General features: G+C 33.7%; 1 protein-coding gene across 2 annotated transcripts; it reads left to right on the top strand.

Annotated features, from left to right (window-relative positions):
* Positions 1-4,362: 4,362 nt before the first annotated feature.
* On the top strand, positions 4,363-21,661 carry LOC143232303 (glypican-6-like). Of its 2 annotated transcripts, XM_076467543.1 has the most exons (5): positions 4,363-4,381; positions 9,087-9,217; positions 14,971-15,245; positions 15,932-16,107; positions 17,545-21,661. In XM_076467543.1, exons 2-5 carry the CDS (start codon positions 9,098-9,100, stop codon positions 17,790-17,792), a joined length of 819 nt encoding a protein of 272 aa, XP_076323658.1. In that variant the 5' UTR covers positions 4,363-4,381; positions 9,087-9,097; the 3' UTR covers positions 17,793-21,661. The 2 variants fall into 2 exon arrangements, with proteins under 2 accessions (XP_076323658.1, XP_076323657.1); XM_076467542.1 differs by lacking the exon at positions 4,363-4,381 and having other exon boundaries at positions 9,057-9,217.
* The last annotated feature ends 2,580 nt before the right edge of the window (positions 21,662-24,241 follow it).

Raw genomic sequence — 24,241 nt, 5'->3', positions numbered from 1 at the left:
CAAAAAGTTTTACAGAGTGGTTTACATTTTCTCATTATCCTGAAATATCATGTGGAAATTTTTTCTGTTTCACTGAGGTACGATTACGATCCATTATTAGAAAATAAAACATGCGTATGTGATCAGATCGTAAGTTCAATGCTGTAGGTACATCCAGTAACGGCCCGGCATGGCCTGGTGGTTAAGGCGCTCAACTCGAACTCTGAGAGTCGCGGATTCGAATCCCCGTCGCACCAAATATGCTCGCCCTTTCAGTCTTGGGGGGCGTTACAATGTGGCAGTCAATCCCACTATTCGTTGGTAAAGAGTAGCCCAAGAGTTGGCGGTGGGTAGTGATGACTAGCTAGCTGCCTTTCATCTATTCTTACACTGCTTAAATTAGGGACGGCTAGCGGAGATAGCCTTCGTGTAGCTTTGCGCGAAATTCAAAAACAAGCAAAAAAAGGATTCCATAACAGTTACCTCATAAAATACAAACTTCCACTTTTAAAAATAAAATGGTTACAAATAACAGAAAACAAACTCTGAAACTGTGGTCTAAACAGACACCTTGATGTTAGTTATGAATAGCAGGTAGAAAAACTAAAGAAATGAATCATTGTAGTTTATAAAGTTAAAACTATGGACATGACAAAATGATCTGATGTTACGCGAAAGGTACGTTATATTACTGTATTATAATCTATTAAATTAATTGAAGTAATTATGTTATTACCTCTTTAACTGGTTTCAAAAGCGTCTGTGGTTCAGCATGGATCGTATGAATTTGTTTTTAATGTTATTAAGCCGCCACAGGAATCGAAATCGGATTTTTAGCGTCTTAAGTCAGTATGTTACTGCTGAGCCAATCGGAGAGGGTGGGGAGTTGCAGAATCGTGAGGGAAGACCAAGTTTTAAAAACAGATAGAGAAAATGATGTGAAATTAGGAAATTCAGGTCTCACTTTCTATAATAGTTTAAACAAAGTAGCGTATCATTTTGTAAAAACAATATTTAGTTCTTCATTTATGCGCCGATACACAACGTGTAGTAGCTGTTTGTTGTTAAGCGCAAAGCTACACAATGGACTTTCTGTGCTCTGCCCACCACGGGTATCGAAACCCGGTTTCTAGCAGTGTGAGTCCTCAGACATACCGCTGTTTCAGACATAACACAATGCATGAAGATGCTAAGATTAAAACAAAATAATCCTTGTTTTGTGAATAATTCTTACCCTAAACATCTGATTATGAAACGACTTAAATAAAATTGATAATAATTCCAATTTACTTCCTTAATCTGGTTTACATCTTAATGGTCACTATTCATAAAAATTGATTATACATGTAGAAACTGGATCAGTACTGTATCTGTCGTATCCCAGCTGGTCTCGTGTCCTGGTAATGAGGAAAGTGCCCCATCAGTACTATATATACTATACAATACTATATATACAGTGTGGCTCACATATTATAACATTTTTTTTTTGCTTTCACTAACATGCTCTTACAACGTACAATTTATCATGTCTAAAATATGTAGCAACTATAAACGTGTTTTGTACGGTTGTTCTGTCAACGTATGCTCGACATGGCAAGGTGGTTAGTGTGTTGGACTCTTAACTTTAGGGTCGCGGGTTCGATTCTCCATCACACCAAGCATGCTCGCCCTTTCAGCTGTAGGTACGTTATAATGTCATGGTCAATTCCACTATTCGTTGATAGAAGAGTAACACAAGTATTGGCGGTGGGTGGCGGTGACTAACTGCCCTAGTGGTGAAATGCTAAACAACATATTATGTTGGATGTCATAGTGGTGAAATGCTAAACAACATATTATGTTGGATGTCATAGTGGTGAAATGCTGAACAACATATTATGTTGGATGTCATAGTGGTGAAATGCTAAACAACATATTATGTTGGATGTCATAGTGGTGAAATGCTAAACAACATATTATGTTTGATGTTCTAGTGGTGAAATGCTGAACAACATATGTTGAATGTCTGAGTGATGGATGGGTTTGCGGAATGTCCTACTGTGTCATTAATGTTATTTACACTAATTAAATATTTTTTTCTTAATGTTCTATAACATTATGATTTTGGAAGCCGCTGTGACAGTTGACACTATTGCAGACGTTAGAAGTTTTCTTGGCCCTTGTCGAAAGGTAAAACCCCAGTTATGACCATCGCCGATATTTGGTTGGCAAAATTGTGAACTCTTCTTTGATTATCGGGGTAGAAGAGAATTCTTTAAGGGGTGTTATGTTAAAGCCTGAGAAATAAATAAAACAATAAAAAGTATGGATATTTTTCATGAGTTTGAAGAGTTTAATGGTGATATGAATACGTCACTGTTTCCATGAAACTTATAGAACGAAGCAGGAGAGTTAGGTACTAGGAAACAATGTTCCAAAAAAAAATTAAACATTCGCTAAACTGTTTTCTTTCAGCCAAGATAAAAATTACATTTTAAAGCCTTTTTTTTTTTGGAAAAATAATAATTACAGTTTGAAATAAGTAATTTAATGTTTGACAACGAATAAAAGTTTGAAAGAAGGAAAGTTACTAAACATTGGTTCAAATTGCATGTAAATCAGTGTGACTTTAAGAATCAAATTAAAAACTCGTGAACAATGCTGGTGTATTATTACGTCATTTGAACATTTACTCGTGCAGAAGGTATTGTTTTTGGACAACTATTTCCGTTACGTTGTGAACAAGGTTGAGTGTGTGTGTTTTATTATAGCAAAGCTACTCGAGCCATCTGCTGACTCCACTGATAGAAACGAGATTGAAAGTGAAGTAATAGCATAAGTTATTAGTATCATGATTTTCGTGTATATACTTCATGGATGACGTGCTCTCAAATTCAGTTATCGTTACCGTTACCACAAAAGCAAAATCTCGCAGTCCACAATTTGGGGCCGTAAGTGCATTATGAGAGTAATGTTCAAACCCCACTATTCGGTTAGTCAAGAGTAGCCCAAAGTTGGGCGGAAGGTGTTGTTCGCTACTTCCTTTTCTGTAATCTGTAAGTTCATAATTATGGATGGCCAGTATAGAGAGCCTTCGAGTAGCTTTACACGAACATCCGAAAACAAATCATGTCATATTTAAGTGATAAAAAGAAACCAAAAACATCTCCCGTTGGCTCATTTCAGTTCTTTGTCTAATGATGTCGAGAAAACCCATTTGTAGAGAAAAATATATATGTAAAAACGACTCGTTTGGGTTGAGAAAAATACGTAAAATATTTTCTCAACCCAAACGAGCCGTTTTTACATATATATAGTTCTTTGTTTCATGACAAACGTTCTTGGATTTGATTACAAGGAGAACTTTGGTAGTTGAAAAATATTAAAACACTGGATGGACTCAGAGTACGTCGTAACCTGACAATGGTTAATTGCTTATCTATAACTAAACCAGTAATGACTGATTAAAGTAAATTTAAAATGTGTTTTTTTTTTGTTAGAAAATAGCCGAGTTTTTTACGTGAGTTGAAAATTCTTATTTTTTGTTTCTTTCGACACACACAAAACACATGTATCATGCATAACTGTGCCAGTTTATATTCAGCTTTGTAGGACCAGTAGCCAAAGAAATAGTTATCCCATAAATCATCCAGTCCACTTAACCGACGCTGGCGCCACCACTCAGCGGTGGTTCAACTACAGCTCAGGGGCGTGCCAAAAAGTTTGACTGAGATTCATGCCTCCTAATATTGTTTCGTATTTTTAAAAAAATGTTTGGGTAAATTGAACCTCACTGTTGGTGCAAACGTTTTGAGTGACATATACGCATAGAAAAAAATATGTTCTTGATTGTTGATATGCTATTAATTGTAATGTGTCATTAATCCACTTATCTCTATTAACTCGCCCATGAGTCTAGTTTGGTAGAGTAAAACACTTATATATAACTAATATACACATAAAACTTAATTTTTCAGTATTCTTTCATCGTTTTTTTCCCCATGTTGTAGTTTAATGAATTTTCGAAGTCTTAAAAGTAAATATTATTATAGAAACCATTTTGTTTATGCACACGAACGCCAAAAGAAAAAAAAAAGTGAAGTGTTTAATATTTCTTACCTGGAATGTTATATATAAAGCATATAGTCCAGAAGATATGTATGTTACTGTTAATTCAGTTGTCGTTCTTTAAGGTACAGTTTACAATATAATATATTTTGTTTTTTTTTGCTGACAAGTTTGCTTAAGGAAGCTGTCTGACAAGCTCAACGTGTATGTTTACTTTTCTCCAACCTAGGCTCTTTATAACTTGAAATCATGTTTATTCACACGACAACATTTGGTTATAAGAAGATACCAAGTGGCTGTTCCTAAAGCTTCGTGATAAACGCCACCTTTTGGTAAACACTTAAATGACCGTTCGGTAAATATTTATTACACAGGCTTTATTGAATGTAGGATTTTTGTTACTCGTTTTTAAATGTCACTTTTTTCTTTTACTTGTATTTGTGTAATCCTTAGAGCTGAATTTATTGGAGATAAAGATGTATTCTTCTATGTTTTTCCTGGTTTTATCGGAACAAATATCTTTACTGTGTTCCCCAGTAATATGTATGCAGTTTTAATCTCATACTAAAGTAACGGATGAGAGTTTTGCCACTCGTATGCGATTTCATAAAACAGTGAATGTAGACTGTTAAATGTAGACTGTTTTTTTTGTATCTAATGAAATGCACAGATAACTTCGTGTCAGCTTGATTGCTGGCTTGATATGCACGTAAGGTTTGGTATTTATAACGTGGCGTGGTGATTTGCAGCCGTTAGTGACACGTGGTGAAATAGATCACTTTTAAGTTGTCACACGTTTTTTTTCCTAAGACCAACAAGCAGGCACTGATTAGCCACTTGGCGGGTTCTGCGAAATCAACAGTGTGAATTCCTGAAGTAGTTTTGATAACAAGAAAGACTCGGTAGTTGGCTATAGTTTGAGGAGTTGAAGTTTGAGAACTAACGTGCTCACCCACTAAACTGAAGATCTTCTAACATATTTGATAAATTCTTCTCGCATTTGGTGAACAGCGACCAAGTTATGCAGATCACACCGAGTGTGAGACTAAACATTTTAGACCTCCGGCGGCGTCTTTCATCTCGAGCGCCGAGATCGTATCAGGGTCGTTGGAATGCAATAGCTCTCTTTTTGTGATCAGTAAGGGGCCTCAGGGGCGTCGAACAAGGGGTAGTTACTTTTTTTTTAATCTTCTAGAAACGTGGGAATAGGGAAGGGCTAAATTTAGCTGGAAATTAAAATGGTTGTTTTCTTCTGATAAAATTTATAAAAAAGAATCACGTATTAGTTACTAACTCTTGACCAACCTACGTGGTAACTACACGTTTAGACATACAGTAATGTTGGATCTTTATTATTATGTATTTCATGACATTTTATTTTATTTTCCTTTCTCCTACAGCATTTCAGTTTAACGTTTAACTGTTTAACGTCGATTTTTTTTAGTTGTCTGTTTACATTCAAAAACATGACAGATGGTAATTTTAGGAAGTGACGTGTTAACGAGGTACGTCCTTAAGTTTCAAAATATATGGCTTTTTTTTTTTTTCAAATGCTCAGAGCAGTAACTTTTCAAAATATTTTAAAGCGATTTTCTTTTTCATATTAAACCAATATAGAGTGACATGTTTGTGACATACAACAGAGTAGTCGCTTCAACTGCTGATTGTAAGAATGATGTTTTATGAACACAAATGTTTTGATAATTAATTAACAGCTAGTTGAATTTTAACATGTGACTAATTGTGGAGAATCGCCGTGAAAATACCTAACATAGAATATCACTGTTATACAACACACGCAATTTTAAAATAATAAATATTTATTAAAGAGTTTTCTGTTTTTGATTACAACAGAGAAGAACATATTCAGTATTTAATTACTATAATCGTTGTAACCATCATCAGAGGTAACATGGTGAAGGTATATTTACCGAATGAGTGCTTTGGTTAGCTTACAGTGTTGAGAATTGCTGTCTTTTCTTCTTGTCGTTGGTTTGTTTTTTTTAGACAAATTCGTTCCAACAGTATCATCATCAAGATAGCCATAAAGATAGCTAGATCTCGTCTAAACACGAGAGGATCCAGTAGATCCATGAGTTCAGTTTCAGGTCTTTTCTAGTTCGTGAACGGGGGTAGCTGGTACTGACCTCATGTATTTTATTAGTTGTTCATTGTTTAGTAGCATCATTCTTTCATTCCATCTAGAGAAGAATAAAAGCCTGTTGTCTCCGCTTCAGTGTATACCTGGTCTGTCTAAGCACTTTTGAGTCGAACCATTAAAAACATATCAAACACTCTCACGAAACTCAGCGTACCTTTCTTCTTTTCTCTCTGTTATCAACATTGATTGGTCATTAAAACGCGCGCAACGAAATAGAAGGCATTAGTGATTGGTAATTCAGACGTTCCTGTGGTAGATTGGTTAATGTTGTTTTTTAAAGAACTGTTTCTTTGAGATTGGTAGTAAAGTGGATTATTTATTCCTGTTCACTTAAAAAGTAATTTTGAAGTAGATATTTTCCCCACCAGAAATTCTTGTTTTATGTGTGAATCTCAAAAGTGGAACTGTTCTTGGTCATGATGACTCCAGAGTAGTTAGATGTGTGATAAATAAAGATCCTGGAGGCATAGCTGTGATATTGGAGTAACATAGTTCCAGTTTTCGGGTGAATGGAAATAATCCTTGGCGCGAATTCCTGGACACACACAGAGAGAGAGTCAAGCAATTTGACATTCAGTTTGGCTACCTGTTTCTGTATCAGTTCCGTTTGTCATAATTTTATTTGACTTCCTACAGCTGTGATAATGCTTGTAATCTACGCCTTTTTGTACTGTAGAAGCCTTGAAATCTTCACTTTTATTGAACTGCTGTGAATCTGACATTATTAGTCTCATCAGAATTCCACGCGTTATCAAACTAGTCCTGCATTCTATTCATGACTCCTTCAACAGGACTCCGAATGTACAGCGTGAGTGATGGTGATCTTTGTATCTACCATGTCTTCTTTAAACATTCGCTTACTTATCACTAAATTTCTAGTCACGTTCTTCGTACTGTTATTTTATTCTGCTCTCACGATCTCGATTTTGTCTTTCAAACATTTTAAATACACTACCAATGTTTCACGAAATGTTTATGTTAAACACTTAGAAACTACTGGGCCCATTTTGTTATTTTTATTTGACTTTTTTCGCCCTTCTTAAATTTCACACCATTTTTTCAAAACATTAACAACTGCTTTAGTTTCCTATTGACTCCTCAGAAAATTAGGTATTTTAAAATATTTTTCCTTTTCTGAAGTTGAATCATTTTGTACCCTATTTTGTACTTTGGAGGGTGAAATTGATAGATGACTCATAGACTTATTGAGAAAATAAGTGTGTCATTCTAATTTCTGGAAGAGTTTTTTTTTTTTTTTTTACATATCGAGATTTAAATAGGCAACCTGTGCCAATTCAGTGGCCTAGCGGTAAGTTTTGAGGGCTTAAAACGTTAAAATTAAAAGTCCTAATCATATAGCGAACATATCTCAGGTAGCCTAGCGGTTGGCGGTGGATGATGATTACTAGTTGCCTTTCCTGTACTCTTTCACTGCTAAATTTTGGACGGCTAGCGCAGACAGCCTTCGTGGAGCTTTGTCGAAATTCAAACCAAACAAAATTCTGCTAGTCACACTCATAGGATATTCTTATGTTAAATTTTTAATTTAATTAATTAATACTCTACAAAAAACAAGAAAAAACTCTGGTGAAGCCGCAATAGTGAAAACGTATCATGAAATGAAAAAGGTTTTCTTCAAAAAAATCTTCTGAAGAGTAAAGTTGAAGGTCGTCTTTCATGACGTTACGAAATTATTTCATTTTTAACTCTAAACAATCATATTTTATTGTTGATACTAGCAATAACTATTTTCATTGTTAATGTTAAACAAAGTGGACCTGGAATGTTCTCATTAGCTAATTAAATCGCTAACGTTAGTCTTAATCAAGAGTATATAGCGTTACACAACTAACTAGTTATTTCCAGTGAAATATAAGAGAGTTCGTTATCTTCAGATGCCACCTGACCACCAATTGAAAAAAATACTTGTCTAATTTCGCATATCATATATCACCTTACAATTATATTTTTTTGCGATAAGACAAAAGGTGCTGCCCTAGCTGAATGGCATCAAACAATGGGTAGTTAAAGTGAAAGAAAATTAATGACATTCTTGACTAGAGTTATATCAAAGCAGCACAAAATACATTTCAAATTCTTCTACATCGGTACAGGGAAGTATAAAACACAGTATGCTTTTATATAACATTATCAGGCATGCTTCACACTTTCGGATGTAGGTGCATATCAGACTGCAGTTATTCCAACTGTTTTGTAAAGATTAACAACTTCAGGTAGTATATGGTCTCCATTGGTTGCCTTCCTTGTGGTCTGCAGTTAAAAAGTACTAACTGTTATTCTTGAAATATACGGGACTCAGACCTGACCACCTAGCCCATAGTGTGCATAAAGTTTCGTCCAGTTGAACAAAGAAACTGATGGTGGTTACTACAAGATAGCTAAAAGCTTGTTGAGTAAGAAAGTTTTTAACCATGGAGAATTCTGTGTACTTTTTTCTTTACCTGCTCATGATATGAGCCTTAAACAATATGAGATGACCATCAATTCACTATCAGCACTTTACTTTTAAAACTACATGATAAAATGCGTTGGATCGTCAATTGAGAATACTGGCTATTAAGTTTGTTAACTGATTTAGTTGTTAAGCCTGAACCTTCACCAAACGTAGCCACATCTCATTGTTGACAAGGTTATTTTCAAGCAGAATTGTTTTACTTCTTAATTCCAAAACTTTGTCAAACAGTGGCATATTTATTTGTTGATAATATATTTTTCTCAGCATAATTGTATTTCGTTGTTTGTAGAAAAAAAACTTTGCAGGATAGAACCATGATATATTTCATTATACATGTATTTGTGTGTGTGTTTGTGCTTACAGTTGTCATAAACTATAAGAGTGAAGTTGATTCATATCTCTTAATGTTTGTGTTTTACATAGAGTCTCTCTTGATGCTGGCTTCCCGATTAGAAAGTTCGTTTAATATTGAGGCTGTAGTTGATCCTATTGAAATAAGAATTTCTGAAGCAGTGATGAACTTTCAGGAGAACGGTCCAGCAGTGTCGAAAAGAGTACGTATACGATATTCGATATTACATCATAGTAATATACTACTAATATTGAAAATGCCCTTCTGTCTTAAAGTTCGATAGCAAAAAAAACAAACAACTTAATATATATCAATCAGACTTATGGCTCTCTGCTCTCAGGGAGATAAGTTTGTTCATTTTATGTTCGACTTATTGAAATAACCAGAAACTAAATTTTCGCAATTGTTAAGAAATGCCAAATGAGTTAATTATTTTGATCAACCTAAGCAGTAATTGTAAATTAATGAATAATGTATAACAAACCAACTAAATATCACAAAACTGTTTAGAAGAAAACTGAAATATTGTAATGATTATAAAACACTTAATCATCAGTTGTGTATGTTCTCGCTGTTAGCATGTTTTAAGATGTAATTGTGGTATATTCAGATGAACTGAATTAAAATAAGACCTATATCAGATAAGTTCACCATATAGAATATTTCACAAGATAGAGTTTTGTGGGACAGTGCTGTATGTAAACCAACTGAGCTTACGTCTGTGACTAATTGAACTGAATATAAAGTGTAAAGCATTACAACACTGTATATAAATACAAAAACAGAAACACTATGTGTCAATGTATGAGACTTTAGAATTTTCTTGGGACGAATTCACAGATAACTAAACTTCATTGAAAATTGGATAGAGCTGTATCAAAATAGAAATTTTCAGCTCTCGGGAAACCACATTTCTTGTCTTAGATTGTGTCACCTTGTGATTAGTCTCTCCCTCATAACATTCATCAACTGCGACTTATAGACACCATTCATTCGGCCAGTGGAATGACGCAGCATCATTTTTGCAGGCAGATGGGAGTGATATTTGATACGAAAATAGAGGTAGAGGCAGAGTCACAAGGCAAAGCTAGTTCTGAGAAACCTTAACGATTTTCTGGGCCATGTGTTTTATGCCAAACTGTTCATGTTCAGAAAACTAATAATAAATTCAGAGTGAGTATTAATCCCATAGGAAGGAGAAACACTTGGTATAGTCCCATATCACACTATTCCAACTCATCATTCACAGATTTATTCAAGATTGTTTTAAACATGAAATTAAGGAATTAATTATGAAGAACAATTAAGTATATGACACACAACTTGTCAATCATAAAAACTGAATTAATTATGAAGAACAAGTAAAGTACCTGACACACAACTTGTCAATCATAAAAACTGAATATATTATGAAGAACAATTAAGTACATGACACACAACTTGTCAATCGTAAAAACTGAATATATTAAAAAGCTTCAAAGCATATTCAAAGACAAAAACTAATGAAAGTTATAAGAAAAAAAAAAAGAAAACAACTAAAATCATCAAGAACAGTAGAAACGTTTTGCCAGTTTAATGATGGACATTTCCTTGTGATATCCTCGTATGTGGGCAACCAACCGAAAACAGAAGCGAGTCTTCTACAGATGTACTGGTATTGTAATAGCAAGATTTAATTATGTTTAACTTGAGCTTTTTTGTTAAAATCATACATTTTTAAAAACAATTTTAAAGAAAGTCTAGTTGAATAGTGAAAACAGTTGTATGTAACGTAAGGAGCTTTAACCTAGAGAATGAGTGTCATATAAACAGTTGCGAAGTAGACAGTGATTGTCAACAGTTACAAAGCAGACAACAAGAGTAAACAGTTTCAAATGAAAAATAGTTATAAAATAGACAGCAAGTGTAAATAATTGTGAAGTACATATATAGTAAGTGTAAATAGTTGCAAACTAGACAGTGTGTGTAAACAGTTGTAAAGTAGACAGTGAGTGTAAACAGTTGTAAAGTAGACAGTGAGTGTAACCAGATATAAACAGTGAGTGTAACCAGTTATAAAGTAAACAGTTGTAAACTAGAAAGGAGTGTACACAGTTGTAAGGTAGACAGTGTGTGTAACCAGTTATAAAGTAAACAGTTGTAAACTAGATAATGAGTGAAGAAAACTATTGTAAACTAGGTAGTAAGTACGAACTAAACTAGTAACAAGATAAAGTGTGAACTAAACCTAACAGCTGTCAGTTAGGTTTTATTGTCGTAAAAAATCGCCAAGTTTATTTGTGATATGAAAGTGTTAAACTACTTTCTGTAAAACTACTTATTACATTCTGATTTACCGTTGACCTGCACAAAACCGTCAACTATGGTGAGAGAATATAGGAAATTCAAAACGTATTTTAACACATTGAAGAACGGTTGTTAAAGATAACATAATCATGTATATTTTGTGAATAATGTTAAAGTCAGTCGTGGTTTTAGAATATTTTGACATTAAAGTGGAGTTTGAAAGTTTTATACCCTTACATCATATTATGATTGCTACATTGGAACAGTATTTTGTGATGTTTTCAACATGATTTAATTTCGTTATGCGTCTAGTACAATATCCACAAACAGTTTAGGTAATTGGCTATACGTGAGCACGTGCATAGACTTCACTTCGTTTTGTTCCCATCTCTAAGTTTGGCCCACCGGAGGCTGGGGCGGTAAACTTCCGTCGCCGTCATCCATCACTGTTATCAGGAACTTCCTTTGACGCGCGTTTCTTTCATCAGTAAAGACTTGGCGTAGGAGAGATTTTTCTTTGGCGGTTTGTATGCGCAATTATTCGCGTTTAGAGGCTCATGGCCTCCGTGCTTGCGTGTAACCGTGGCTGAAGAAGTTAGGCGCAGCCTGACCCCTCACCTGTCGGTGGATGGAATGTGGTGGCGGCTGTGGGCAAAGCCCAGCAGGGCATCCCTGAGACCTAGGCCAACAGCGCGACCTGCCGGCATGGTATGTCGCTATGCAAAAACGTCCGTGTTCTGACATACCTTGTTATTCATCAGAGGCGGTTAAAAGGGGGGAGTTCGGAGGTGGTCTTTTCGTTTAGTCTTTTCTCAGGTTAAAGTGGCCCATTATTCAAGTGGCGTTGTGTAAACATAGAAATGTTTCAAATTTTGTATCCCCTCACAGCGTTTAAACTAAAAAAAACCAAAACAAAATAAATGAACATGTCACTCGTAAAAGTACTCGCCCGTCACCTGTACCATTGTAAATATTAATTTAACAGAACAGATTAATATTTATATTGTAAAATTACATTCTTACTAATATCTAAAGTAAATGTTTGTGTTAACTGTGAAAAGCATCTTTGCACATTTTCAAAATTAAAAAAAAGGAAGTATCATTTAATTGTTTAAAAAACAAGATGTCCTTAAATCTAGCGGACAACTTAATAAAATATTGAGTAAGCAAAACACTACTAAAAATGAACAGTAAATACAAACTTCAATAGAAACATATCAAGATAGTGTAGTTTTATTCTGAAACTTTCTATTAACATAATAAACCTTAAGGCTCGGCATGGCCAGGTGGTTAAGGCACTCGACTCCTAATCCGAGGTCAGCGGGTTCGAATCCTCGTCACAGTGAACATGTTTGCTCTTTCAACAGTGGGTGTGTTATAATGTGACGGTCAGTCCCACTATTTGTTGGTAAAAGGGTAACCCAAGATTAGGGACAACTAGCGCAGATAGCCCTCGTGTAGCTTTTCGCGAAAATAAAAACAAACACTAGATTTAAACTGAAATAATATAACTGTTTTATTTATTTTAATTTGGACACCTAGTGGCTCAGCAACAAGTGCTTGGACTTGCAACATTAAACAGTTATATGGTTTTGTACTTAGTAACGAACAAACAAAACATTGTAGTTTATATTTTAGAGACTTGTGAACTAGAACTTTTAAATGTGTTCAGTAGGCTTAACATATTTGTTAAAATTCACTTTCGAATACGGGTGTTTTCTCTCATGGTTTTCTTAAGTAGTTTAGTATGGATTTTGAATAAAGTGTATAACAAATGGTATTTCACATTTTTATTTGCATCGTGGCATTTCGTTTAATACTAAAAACTAACAATTTAAGCAAGACCGATGTGAAGCGTTATATATATATAAGTGCATGAAATCCTTTGTTGTAAAGTAGATATCTAAATTGAAGAAATGAAGAAGCTAATTTTACATCCAAAATGTGATTAAAATCATGATTAACTGATGATATTACGTACCTATTAATTGTTATATTACAGAATTCAAAACGAACTACACTTAAACAAGTTACCGTATTTTACAGTACAGATACAGCATTCTCGTATTTATAGTTGTTATTACTTTTATAAAATCTTGGACCTACATATATCATGTTACTGTTGACCCATCATTCTTGTTATCTCGGGTGTTAAATTGTAAAGATATCTTCTGCCTTATTCCCCTAGTTGTTCGACCATGTATTAAGGACTGTAGGAAGACCTGTCGTCCATATTCCTCTGACATGTATTAAGAACTGTAGGAAGACCTGTCGTTCATATTCCTCTGACGTATATTAAGGACTGTAGGAAGACTTGTTCATATTCCTCTGACATGTATTAAGGACTGTAGGGAGACTTGTCCATATTCCTCTGACATGTATTAAGAACTGTACGAAGACCTGTCCTTCATATTCCTCTGATATGTATTAAGAACTGTACGAAGACCTGTCGTTCATATTCCTTTGACGTGTATTAAGGATTGTAGGAAGACTTGTCCATATTCTTCTGACGTGTATTAAGGACTGTAGGAAGACCTGTCGTTCATATTCTTCTGACGTGTATTAAGGACTGTAGGAAGACTTATCGTCCATATTCCTCCTACGTGTATTAGGGACTGTAGGAAGACTTGTCGTCCATATTCCTCCTACGTGTATTAAGGACTGTAGGAAGACTTATCGTCCATATTCCTCCTACGTGTATTAAGGACTGTAGGAAGACTTGTCGTCCATATTCCTCCTACGTGTATTAAGGATTGTAGGAAGACTTGTTGTCCATATTCCTCCTACGTGTATTAAGGACTGTAGGAAGACTTGTCCATATTTCTCTGACGTGTATTAAGTACTGTAGGAAGACCTGTCGTTCATATTCCTCTGACATGTATTAAGAACTGTACGAAGACCTGTCGTTCATATTCCTTTGACGTGTATTAAGGATTGTAGGAAGACTTGTCCATATTCTTCTGACGTGTATTAAGGACTGTAGGAAGACCTGTCGTTCATATTCTTCTGACGTGTATTAAGGACTGTAGGAAGACTTATCGTCCATATTCCTCCTACGTGTATTAAGGACTGTAGGAAGACTTGTCGTCCATATTCCTCCTACGTGTATTAAGGACTGTAGGAAGACTTATCGTCCATATTCCTCCTACGTGTATTAAGGACTGTAAGAAGACTTGTCGTCCATATTCCTCCTACGTGTATTAAGGATTGTAGGAAGACTTGTTGTCCATATTCCTCCTACGTGTATTAAGGACTGTAGGAAGACTTGTCCATATTTCTCTGACGTGTATTAAGGACTGTAGGAAGACCTGTCGTTCATATTCCTCTGACATGTATTAAGAACTGTACGAAGACCTGTCGTTCATATTTCTTTAGACCCATTATTACTGTTTTCTTATCTTGGCTCTGACTTAATACCGCATGTAACTTATAGATTTATCCTCTGTCTCTAACGTGTAAGATACAGACTCGTCGTGATCACAGTTTATAACTACTTGGTTTGATTGATAAATGAAGATAATTGACAGGATATTTTACTGTTCCTAAAGTAGTTATATGCTCGAAATTTGTTGCTCCTTGCAGACATTTATTGGTCTAAAATATATTTTATTTTGTGCACTTTAAACTCCTGGAAATTCTGTAAACATATTACTTTCTGTATTTTTCCAGTTATTTGAAAAATGTGGTAAACCTCGCCTAGGGAAGCGAGAAGCTAGAAAGGAGTTAGAGTTCAAGACGTATACTTTTGGCTCTCGTCATAACTTCCACAGACCTACTAAAAGTGGCTTGGATCGGCTTATTGATAAAATCAAAAAGAAAATTAGACGAACAAAAGACTTTTGGTCAAATCTTCCCAACGAACTGTGCAATAATCCGAAAGTTACAGGAGATCGAAACACCAGGAGTAATCAAGAAGGCTGTTGGAATGGGTTAACCAAGGCTAAGTGAGTATAATTTAGTGCCATCTAGTAGTTAAAACGTTAACCATTTTATTTTGCGGCATAAATCTGTTAAGTGCTAAAATTAGCACGTCCTTCCTTCTTTATATTAGAATCGGTGAACATCGTTAACTGGTATGTAAGAAATCAATAAATAAAGCGATCCATTTATCAGTGTCTTTAAACCTATGGTATACTAGTTTGTTTTTCGTACATTATTTTTCCCTGATGAAGGTTTGCCTGTAACGCTCAGTTACAAAGTAAAAGGTCATGATTTGTGAAATAACAAACTAGGGATTTACAGTAACGTTATATAAACTGTGAACTTCTTGTGAATTAGAAGTATGTAAGAAAAGTTTCGGGCTTATTTCATTAGTGATTTGATTGTCGTTGTTATGTTGTTTATGAAATGCTAGATTTTATGGGTAGCGTCTCAGAAGAAAGAACACTCTTTAATTAATTTGAAAAGATATGAGATCTAGTTAAAACCGTTTTTAGACCCAATGTGTTCTCGACCCTGGGAGAGTTAATCGTAATTTTATGGACTTATATGCTAAAAGCAAGGGTTTAATCTTCCATAGTGGACAAAGCAAATACACCCCATTGATTAACATTGCATCAACAACAACAACCAAATCTGTCTGTTTCTCTATTAATGCAGTTAATGGTTTGTTTTTATTATTTTCAATCAGGTACGATGCTAGTTTAGTAGGTAATGGATTGGTCAATCAGAAGGACAACCCAGAGGTCAGTTTAGATGTGACCACACAAAACAGTGTTATAGCTCGGCTGAAACTAATACTACAACTTATTACTTCAAAATTAAACAATGCTTACAGAGGAGTTGACGTGGAGTGGGAAGACACTTGTGAGTACCATACATTCTAGTACCCCAAATATTACTTGTTATACAAGATGGTCATTACTGTAATGGGATATTAATAAATTAACCTCTACTGCTAAGTTTCTAGTTTTGCCAGTTTATTCTTAGATTAAAACTCGAGTCTCTAGTTGAAAATTTAAACCAAAACCCTTAATATTACTTCTATGATTAAACTACGTTTTGAACATGTAAATGCAAAATATAAATGGTCGACTTAAATTTGAATAACCTTTTAAAATAATATTCATTATGTGGCCATTTTGTAGAATTTCTACTTTTAAGCATAGTTCTTGCTCTTTAAAAGTTTTCATATTTTGATTCAAACAAGTTACCCGAGTTTGATTACCACTAAAATAGTTAGTTGTCACTAATGTAACCTAAGCGTTCTTTCTGAAATTGGTGTATTATGGAGTTATTTCAGTTTGGTATTACTTCCATTACTTAACTGTTAGAACTTGGCTCCATTAAACAGCTGTTGTTATTGGTCTTATTACACAGTTGTTGGTACTGCTTTCATTATACAAGTGTTGATATTGGTTCCATTACATATCTGTTGGTACTGCTTTCGTTATACAACTGTTGATGTTGGTTTCATTACACAGCTGTTGGTACTGCTTTCATTATACAACTGTTGATATTGGTTTCACTACACAGCTGTTGGTACTGTTTTCATTACACAGCTGTTGTTATTGGTCTCATCACACAGCTGTTGGTACTGCTTTCATCATACAACTGTTGATATTGGTTTCATTACATAGCTGTTGGTACTGCTTTCATTATACAACTGTTGATATTTGTCCCATTACACAGCTGTTGGTACTGCTTTCATTATACAACTGTTGATATTGGTTTCATTACACAGCTGTTGGCACTGTTTTCATTATACAACTGTTGATATTGGTTCCATTACACAGCTGTTGGTACTGCTTCTACATATTATGATTTTGGGATCCACAACTTCTCTAATGAAAAATGTAGATTTTAAAAATGCACCACACGTGGTTATTGTTCTTCCTTACTGTACATCTTTAATAAGAGATAATATGGTCATGCTAAAGTTTTAAAGTTCTTTTGGTGTTCTTCTCTGGATTCAGTCTAATGATGCTAATGATCTTTCCATTGTATTACCTTTTTTTTTTCTGTGCTAATGAAAGTTTTGAACTTTATGTCTGTAATATTAGAGCCAATTTCATTTAAGCAAAACATGATTAGGTGTTGTAGAAATTGAAAAACATAATTTAATAACTATAAACTAACTGTTTCATCAGAAAATTAAACAAATGACAGATTTCACTAATCTAAGTTTACAGCATTGATAGAAACAGGAATTTCAAAGATACCATTGATTTTAAACTAGTATCATATACATAGATATACATTTCAATATTGTTTTCATTGAGTAATGCATAATTTCCAATATAGCTGAGACAGAGTGGGCAGCTAGTGGCAGTGGAAGTGGAAGTGGCTGGATGCCAGAAGACACTGAAGATGATAGTTCTCCTGATATTTACTTCAGTTACTCCACCACAAGAGCTCCTGCTGCCCCGAGATGGCCAGTGGAGTCCACAGAACAGTCTTCAGAAAAGCCATCAGCAGCTCCAAAAATGTTATCGTCCAATCTTTTAGTGATTTTGTTAACCATGTTAATATCCAGTGTCATCTGCTTGTGAAGGTAGAAATTATCAGTAATACTACAATTTGGAGATTAGTGTTTGGTATTTCCTCAAGAGGAGAAATAACAAACTGACTATTTGAAATAGAAGATCACAATTTTTGGACTTGAAGAAAGAAAATTAATAAACAGATTTTTTTACTCAGGAGTTTTTCTGGAAAGGATGTTGTTGGAAAAATTTGGTGAAAAACAAGATTACTATAGTGTTCTCTGTGTATGTTTACCGCATGTGAATTTCCCACAGATATAAAAATTACTTATTTTTATAAACTTTGCATTGGAGGGATTCAATTGGTAAAAATGATGGTCAACTTAACACCATGATGTATATCTCCGGAGCTTTAGGAATTGAGTTTTTTTTAAAGAATATTACTGAAGTCTTAATAATACATAAAAATAAGCTCCAACAATCAATCAGGAAAGTTACACTTTGTATTGATTCATTTATATATCAGCTTAAAATAAACATTGGAAAACTTTAATTTTTAAACAAAATTAGGTCCTAATAGACATATTTACAAAACTATTGTTAGTAACTTAAGACCCAATTAAATTAGGTTAAGAAATTTATAATTATCTGATTACTTTGGGAGTAGAAACCTTTTTTTAATGTATAGTCAGTTTTTCTTGTACTTACAGTTAACTAGCTTTTATCATCCTCATGTAAGATTAGTAGTGATACTATTGTGATGTGTTGTGCATTTTCTCTTTGGCTTAGTGAACAGATGACAGAGATGTTGTTAATTTGTTTTACATTTCTTAAAATACTTGTAAAGTTTATTAATTTATACTTAGAATATGTAAATGTATTGATTATATGAGATTTTCTTTTCCCTGTAGAATGTTTTACCTGTCTGTAGTGCATTTTAGGAAACAAGCACTCAAAAGAATCTGATATGTAGTATTGTCTCCAGTATTCTGGATAGCTCAAGAAAGACAGTCTTTCCTTCTAAAGTCTTATGTTTTAGCAGAACTTCAACACGGCAGCTTCTAAATGCTTAAAAAGAAAAATTAACATGCTCTTTATCATGTAATTTAGAGGTAAATTTTGTATGATTTTGTGTATTAATGTCTAAACATTGTTACAAAGTTTCCTTTGAAACTGAAAAGAAATTTCAATTTTTTTTTTTCACATTGCTCTTTATGCCCAAATTTTATAGTATAAAATTTTGTCATCACTGATAGAAGTTCATGTTCATACAGTTGTTTCCTCAGAATTCCTTAGTCCCAAGGAATATGTTTGGAAAGAATAACAATACCAATTCCATCTTTTGCTATACTTTGTACTTAATTACCCAATTACTTTGAGTAATGTTTTCAGAACTAGAAAAAAATTTGCTGATTTTTGAAATTAAGTGAACAAAACTTAAGAATAATGTGAAAGTCATATGTTTACGTGTTTTATAGATGTATTTTTATTGTTGTGTTACATAGTGATGTGGTGAAAAACAAAGTATACGAGACTATTATGATTCTTGTTTTATCATGTTTGTTATGAGACACTTCTCATACATTCAGTTGCAAAATGTAGCTTAACTAGAAATGCAACATGTTGAACTATAACTGAAATGTCTCCTTTAGCCTGGTATATAGTAAATTACTATACATACCATATATTATAGATCATATAACAGAACAAACTGCACTGTTATATCTATAGCTTAAAGCTCCACTGCATAATATCAGTTTAGGTATGTGCAGTAGTTTACGTATTTTGAAATACATCACACAATATTTACATATTTGTATTACGTACTTATGTACAAATCACTACATTTTTATATACATAAATATGCATTACTGCACACTTCAGCAAGCAAGTTATTATTAAATATTCAAATATGGCTTTGATTGGAAATTTGCACAAATGCTGAATAAACACTTGCGATGCAATCTATGTCTACATCACTAAATATTTGCACAATTATATCCCTTATTCTTTATATTTACATTAGTACCTTACTAAGTACTTGCAGGTTTTCATACATTTGTGTGCATATTTCACTGCCTAACTTGAACTGCACTACAAATGTATAATATAAATAGTCACTACATAGAAAAATTCTGCAACTGCACATAGATATCTGTTGAAAAACTATTTTTACTTCCCATTTGTGCACACATGTTAAGTTATGCACATTTATAATTACGAACATTCTCATTTATTTAAAGCATAGCTACTTAGTTTTATAACTTTCTATATGAAACTACAAATAAAGAGTGTTTTATAAATATTAACATGATACAGCAAAGTTTTCTTTCACCCACCATGTAACACTGGAAACAATTGTAATAAATAATATGTACATTATCCACATTATGATCCTACAACTAAATATTTTTTATCTGACCAGTGGTTACACCAAAGAACAGTACAATAATAACACACATTTTTATATAACAACTGTATACATGTTATTTATACAATAAAACTTCACGCAATTTAAAAAAAAACGTGAAAACAAAACCAGTGTAGAACAGAAGAATATTCTAAAGTGCTCGGACTTTTGTGTCCATCCATACAAGTGCACATGCTGTATTTAGTGTATGCTATAACAATTATCTGTGCCAATAAGAGTAACTCCATCAAAACTTCCAGTTATCCAGAGTTCCTTGAATAATTTGTGTTTGTATTAATGTTTGTATATAAATATATATATGTAATGATTTCAGTAGGAGTTATATCCTCTTGTGTGCCATAACTGAACCTCTCCACTTTTAATCATGACACTGTTGAGATCTGATTGCTTTAGAGGATTCAAATTGTTTTTGACCTTTCTGTTTTCATTATATAAAGTGTTTTTTTTATTTTAAGAAACAACTTTCGCTTCTGTTAGTTGCTATTAAGGTTAAAGTTATAAAACTGGACTTATTTTAAAGAAAAGCCTATTTCATCACTTACAGTAGAACATGTTTATTATATTTAGCTATAAATAATGGATTCCTTTCTCACAATTCAACATGATTTCTTTAAAACGAAACCTTTTGTTATGTAATAAGTTATGTGTATAATACAGTAGATTTTAAAAACTTAAAAATTGAGAATGTGAGTTTTAATGGGCTTAAAAGAGTTGAAACTCAATTTAACAACAGTAAAAAAATTAAAACGTAATTTGTTGGGAAAAGCTGAAATTGAATTTATTTGTCATAATTGATTGAGAAGAGCTGAAACTAAGTATGATATTTAATAATGTTTATTGTGATTGGTTGAAAAAATATTCAAACTAAACATGCATTTGGTAGTTTTTGTAATTTCTTGGGAAAAGCTGAAAATAGTGCAAGTAATTGAACTTGTTTTGATTGGTTCAAGAAAAGCAGAGATCGTGTCTAAAAACTGAGACTGGTGTTAATAATTAAGAAAAATTGAAACTCCGTATAATGATCTGGCAGTAAAAACTAATTAATGTAATTGACTTGGAGGAACTCAAACTGAGTTACAAATGAGAGTGTTTGTTGCAACTTCATATGGTCACATGAGCTGTGACTATTGGAAAACGTTGAATCTACAAATCTAATATACAGCCGACGGTGTCTATAGTTAGCTCGTTTCATCTTATTAATAAAGTTATTTCTCTCCAAGACTTTATTTTATTACTGTTTAATTATCTGGCTTGTACGAAATAAAACTTGTTCAGTTTGAGAGAAATGTGTTACATTACATACCTCAGTGTTTCGTACTGTTCTAACAGGTAAGAAGAAAGACGATGTACAGTAATAGGCTTAGTAAGCTGGGAGTTAACAAGCGTGCCAATGTAAGCAACATCTTGATCAGGGTGTGGTTTATTTTGTTTAAAGTCGTCTATTGTATTTTAATAACAACTCTTGTTGTGACTTTACAGCGAAGTGAAATAAAAACGTACAATATTTCCCTGGCTCTGTTTTCTTTAATAAAATTACTTATATGAACACGTAAAATATTCTTTTTTTCTTATTATGTATGGAGTCTTTCAAACTGTCTATTAACATTACAACACCACTACTTGTAATCTTGGAAACCTAATTCTGTAGAAAGTTGAGGTGTTGATGTAGGCTGTGATTGGTTGGTGATACTAGAACCACAAGTGGTTTTGGTGTTAGTAACAGTTTAGTGTCTCTGTGTTGATTAGTAGCAGTCATGTACTGCTCTTCTCTAAACTCGTGATTAAAGCTTTTGTGTGTTATATAGGAAACTTCTTTGACCTGTTTGGTTTTCCATAACTTGATTGTGTCGATAAGCCTGTTTGGTTTGTTTTGAATTTCGCGCAGAGCTACACTAGGGCTGCCTGCGCTAGTCGCCCCTAATTTAGCAGTGTAAGACAAGAGCGAAGGCAGCTAGTCATCACCACCCACCGCCAACTTTTGGGATACTCTTTTACCAACGAATAGTGGGGTTGACCATCACATTACGACGCCCCTCCTGCTGAAAGGGTGAGCATGTTTAGTGTGACGGAGATTCGAACCCGCAACCCTTGCAATGAGCCTGTAGTAGTCTCAGTTGATAGCGTATCTAGTTGTAATAGCATTTTCAGGAATGGCAGAGTTTTGTGTTTTCGTAAGTCTTGTGTTGTCTTTCTTATTTTATTCTTCCACAAAAATGCAAGGAGCAAAATGTTTTACAGATGGTGGCTTTATGTTTGTGATCTTTTGTTTTTGTTTGTGTTCGAATTATAGCTTTTACGAGTTTCAGTCGATTTTTATGTTGACATTTCTGGTTTTCAGTTTTCCAATTTCAGCTATATTCTGTGTATAAGGTAGACAAGTAACTGCAGTAAATGTTTTACTATGGTGCTAACGGGGTTTTAAATTCATGCTGCGTTTTATAAAGTTGTAAAAGTAGTAATTCTGTGTGAGGCACTATATAATATATAGATGGTTATCCTTCATGTTTCAACTGTTGTTCAGCCGCTAGATGACGCTGCGATGTATGAAAGGTGGATGATGTGGTGAAGGAGGGAAGATTAGTTATTTATCTCTTGTGTTTGCTTTCCTGTATAGTGTAGTTATGAATTTACTGTAGTCGTTGCTAAGAAAAAAAAATCAAGAACAACAGTGGTTTTGCCAGAACCCATTTCTATGGATAATTACATTTTGTGGTCTCTAGAATTTAGACGTTTCCAGAAGGAAGTTAGATATTCCTGTTCATCTGTGAAGTCCAGTGTTTTGTAATCGACGTTGTCTCAAATATTTTTTAAAACTGAAACGAAGAATGCCCACAAACTGACCGTCTCTGTGTTCTTATGTTGTAGTAGAAATATGTGGGTTGTACATACGCTACAGTTAGTTCCACGGTAGTTTCAATATTCATCCCAATTCTGTTTAATAAGAAATCATCATTTGAAATCTGACTAAAATATCCCGAGGTTTAATCTGTACATTTTTGAGTTGAAATGTGCTGTTCAGTATTTCCTGAAAGTATTGATACTATAGGTGCCAAGAAACTAACTAGATAATGACAGGGTGAGTTTATGGCGCTCACAATGAAGCCAGATTGTCTGGACAGAAATGCCTATTTAATATCACGTTGCAGAGCCTAAACGTTTACATATTAAAAACAACCCATTTCAAAGATCATCAGATTTTAAACTTCAGTTTCAAATATATTGAATCTTTCTGCTACAAAATTTCAGACACACAGATAAAAACAATTACATGTTATCGAAACATCTCAAAATGTTAGTTGTATAAGGGTTACTAACTTACATTTTTCATTTTACGATATTCACAAATACTTTATTGATATGATTGTTATCATCAAACAGGCTTATTAATAGAATAATAAAACGTAGTGTAAAAAAAAGTACAATCGAAATACAAATTGCATTCGGTATTCCTTAAATAAACACTAGCTTCAGGGTATCTTCAAAATGTGTTGAACAGAAAAAATGCTGTGTTTAGTTGACGTAAATGTAGTTATCTTTTTAGCAAGATATTATTAACGTTAAGTTTGGAATATGTTAATAACTTGTGTGAAAATACTGATTTTAACTTCTGTTATTAGTGGCGTTAATAACTTATTAGTAATTATTGTATATCCTTAATGTTTAATTCAAGCATAATAAAAACAGACTTGCAATAATTAACATTTTGATAAAACTATTGACGCCGTTGAAACACGTTTTATGGTAATATAGTCACAAATGTTACTACTTACAGAAACTCCAAAAATTATAATCTTTCTCTTCTTTGACATTTTTGCCATTTGGTTACTCTTGTTATTTTTGTAATTGTTCAAACACGTTTCGACACAAGGTTTAACGGCTTTCTCAAGAACTGAAGCTCTCAGTTTGTTGCAAACAGGGCAATTGTCGTTTAGTTGTTCTGTATGGGGATAAACAAAACAGAGATGTGTCACTTGGTGAGAGTGACAACTATTTAACAAATGTTTCTTAAAACTGATAAGGAAAAATCTAAAATACTCTGTAACAATAAGTAATTGCTAAAACTATGTATTTTGATAGTTATTTCAAC

This window comes from Tachypleus tridentatus, chromosome 11 (assembly GCF_004210375.1).
Source record: "Tachypleus tridentatus isolate NWPU-2018 chromosome 11, ASM421037v1, whole genome shotgun sequence".
Lineage (NCBI taxonomy): Eukaryota > Metazoa > Arthropoda > Merostomata > Xiphosura > Limulidae > Tachypleus > Tachypleus tridentatus.
Note: the sequence above shows the minus strand (reverse complement) of the source record. Positions and strands in the feature narration are given on the sequence as shown.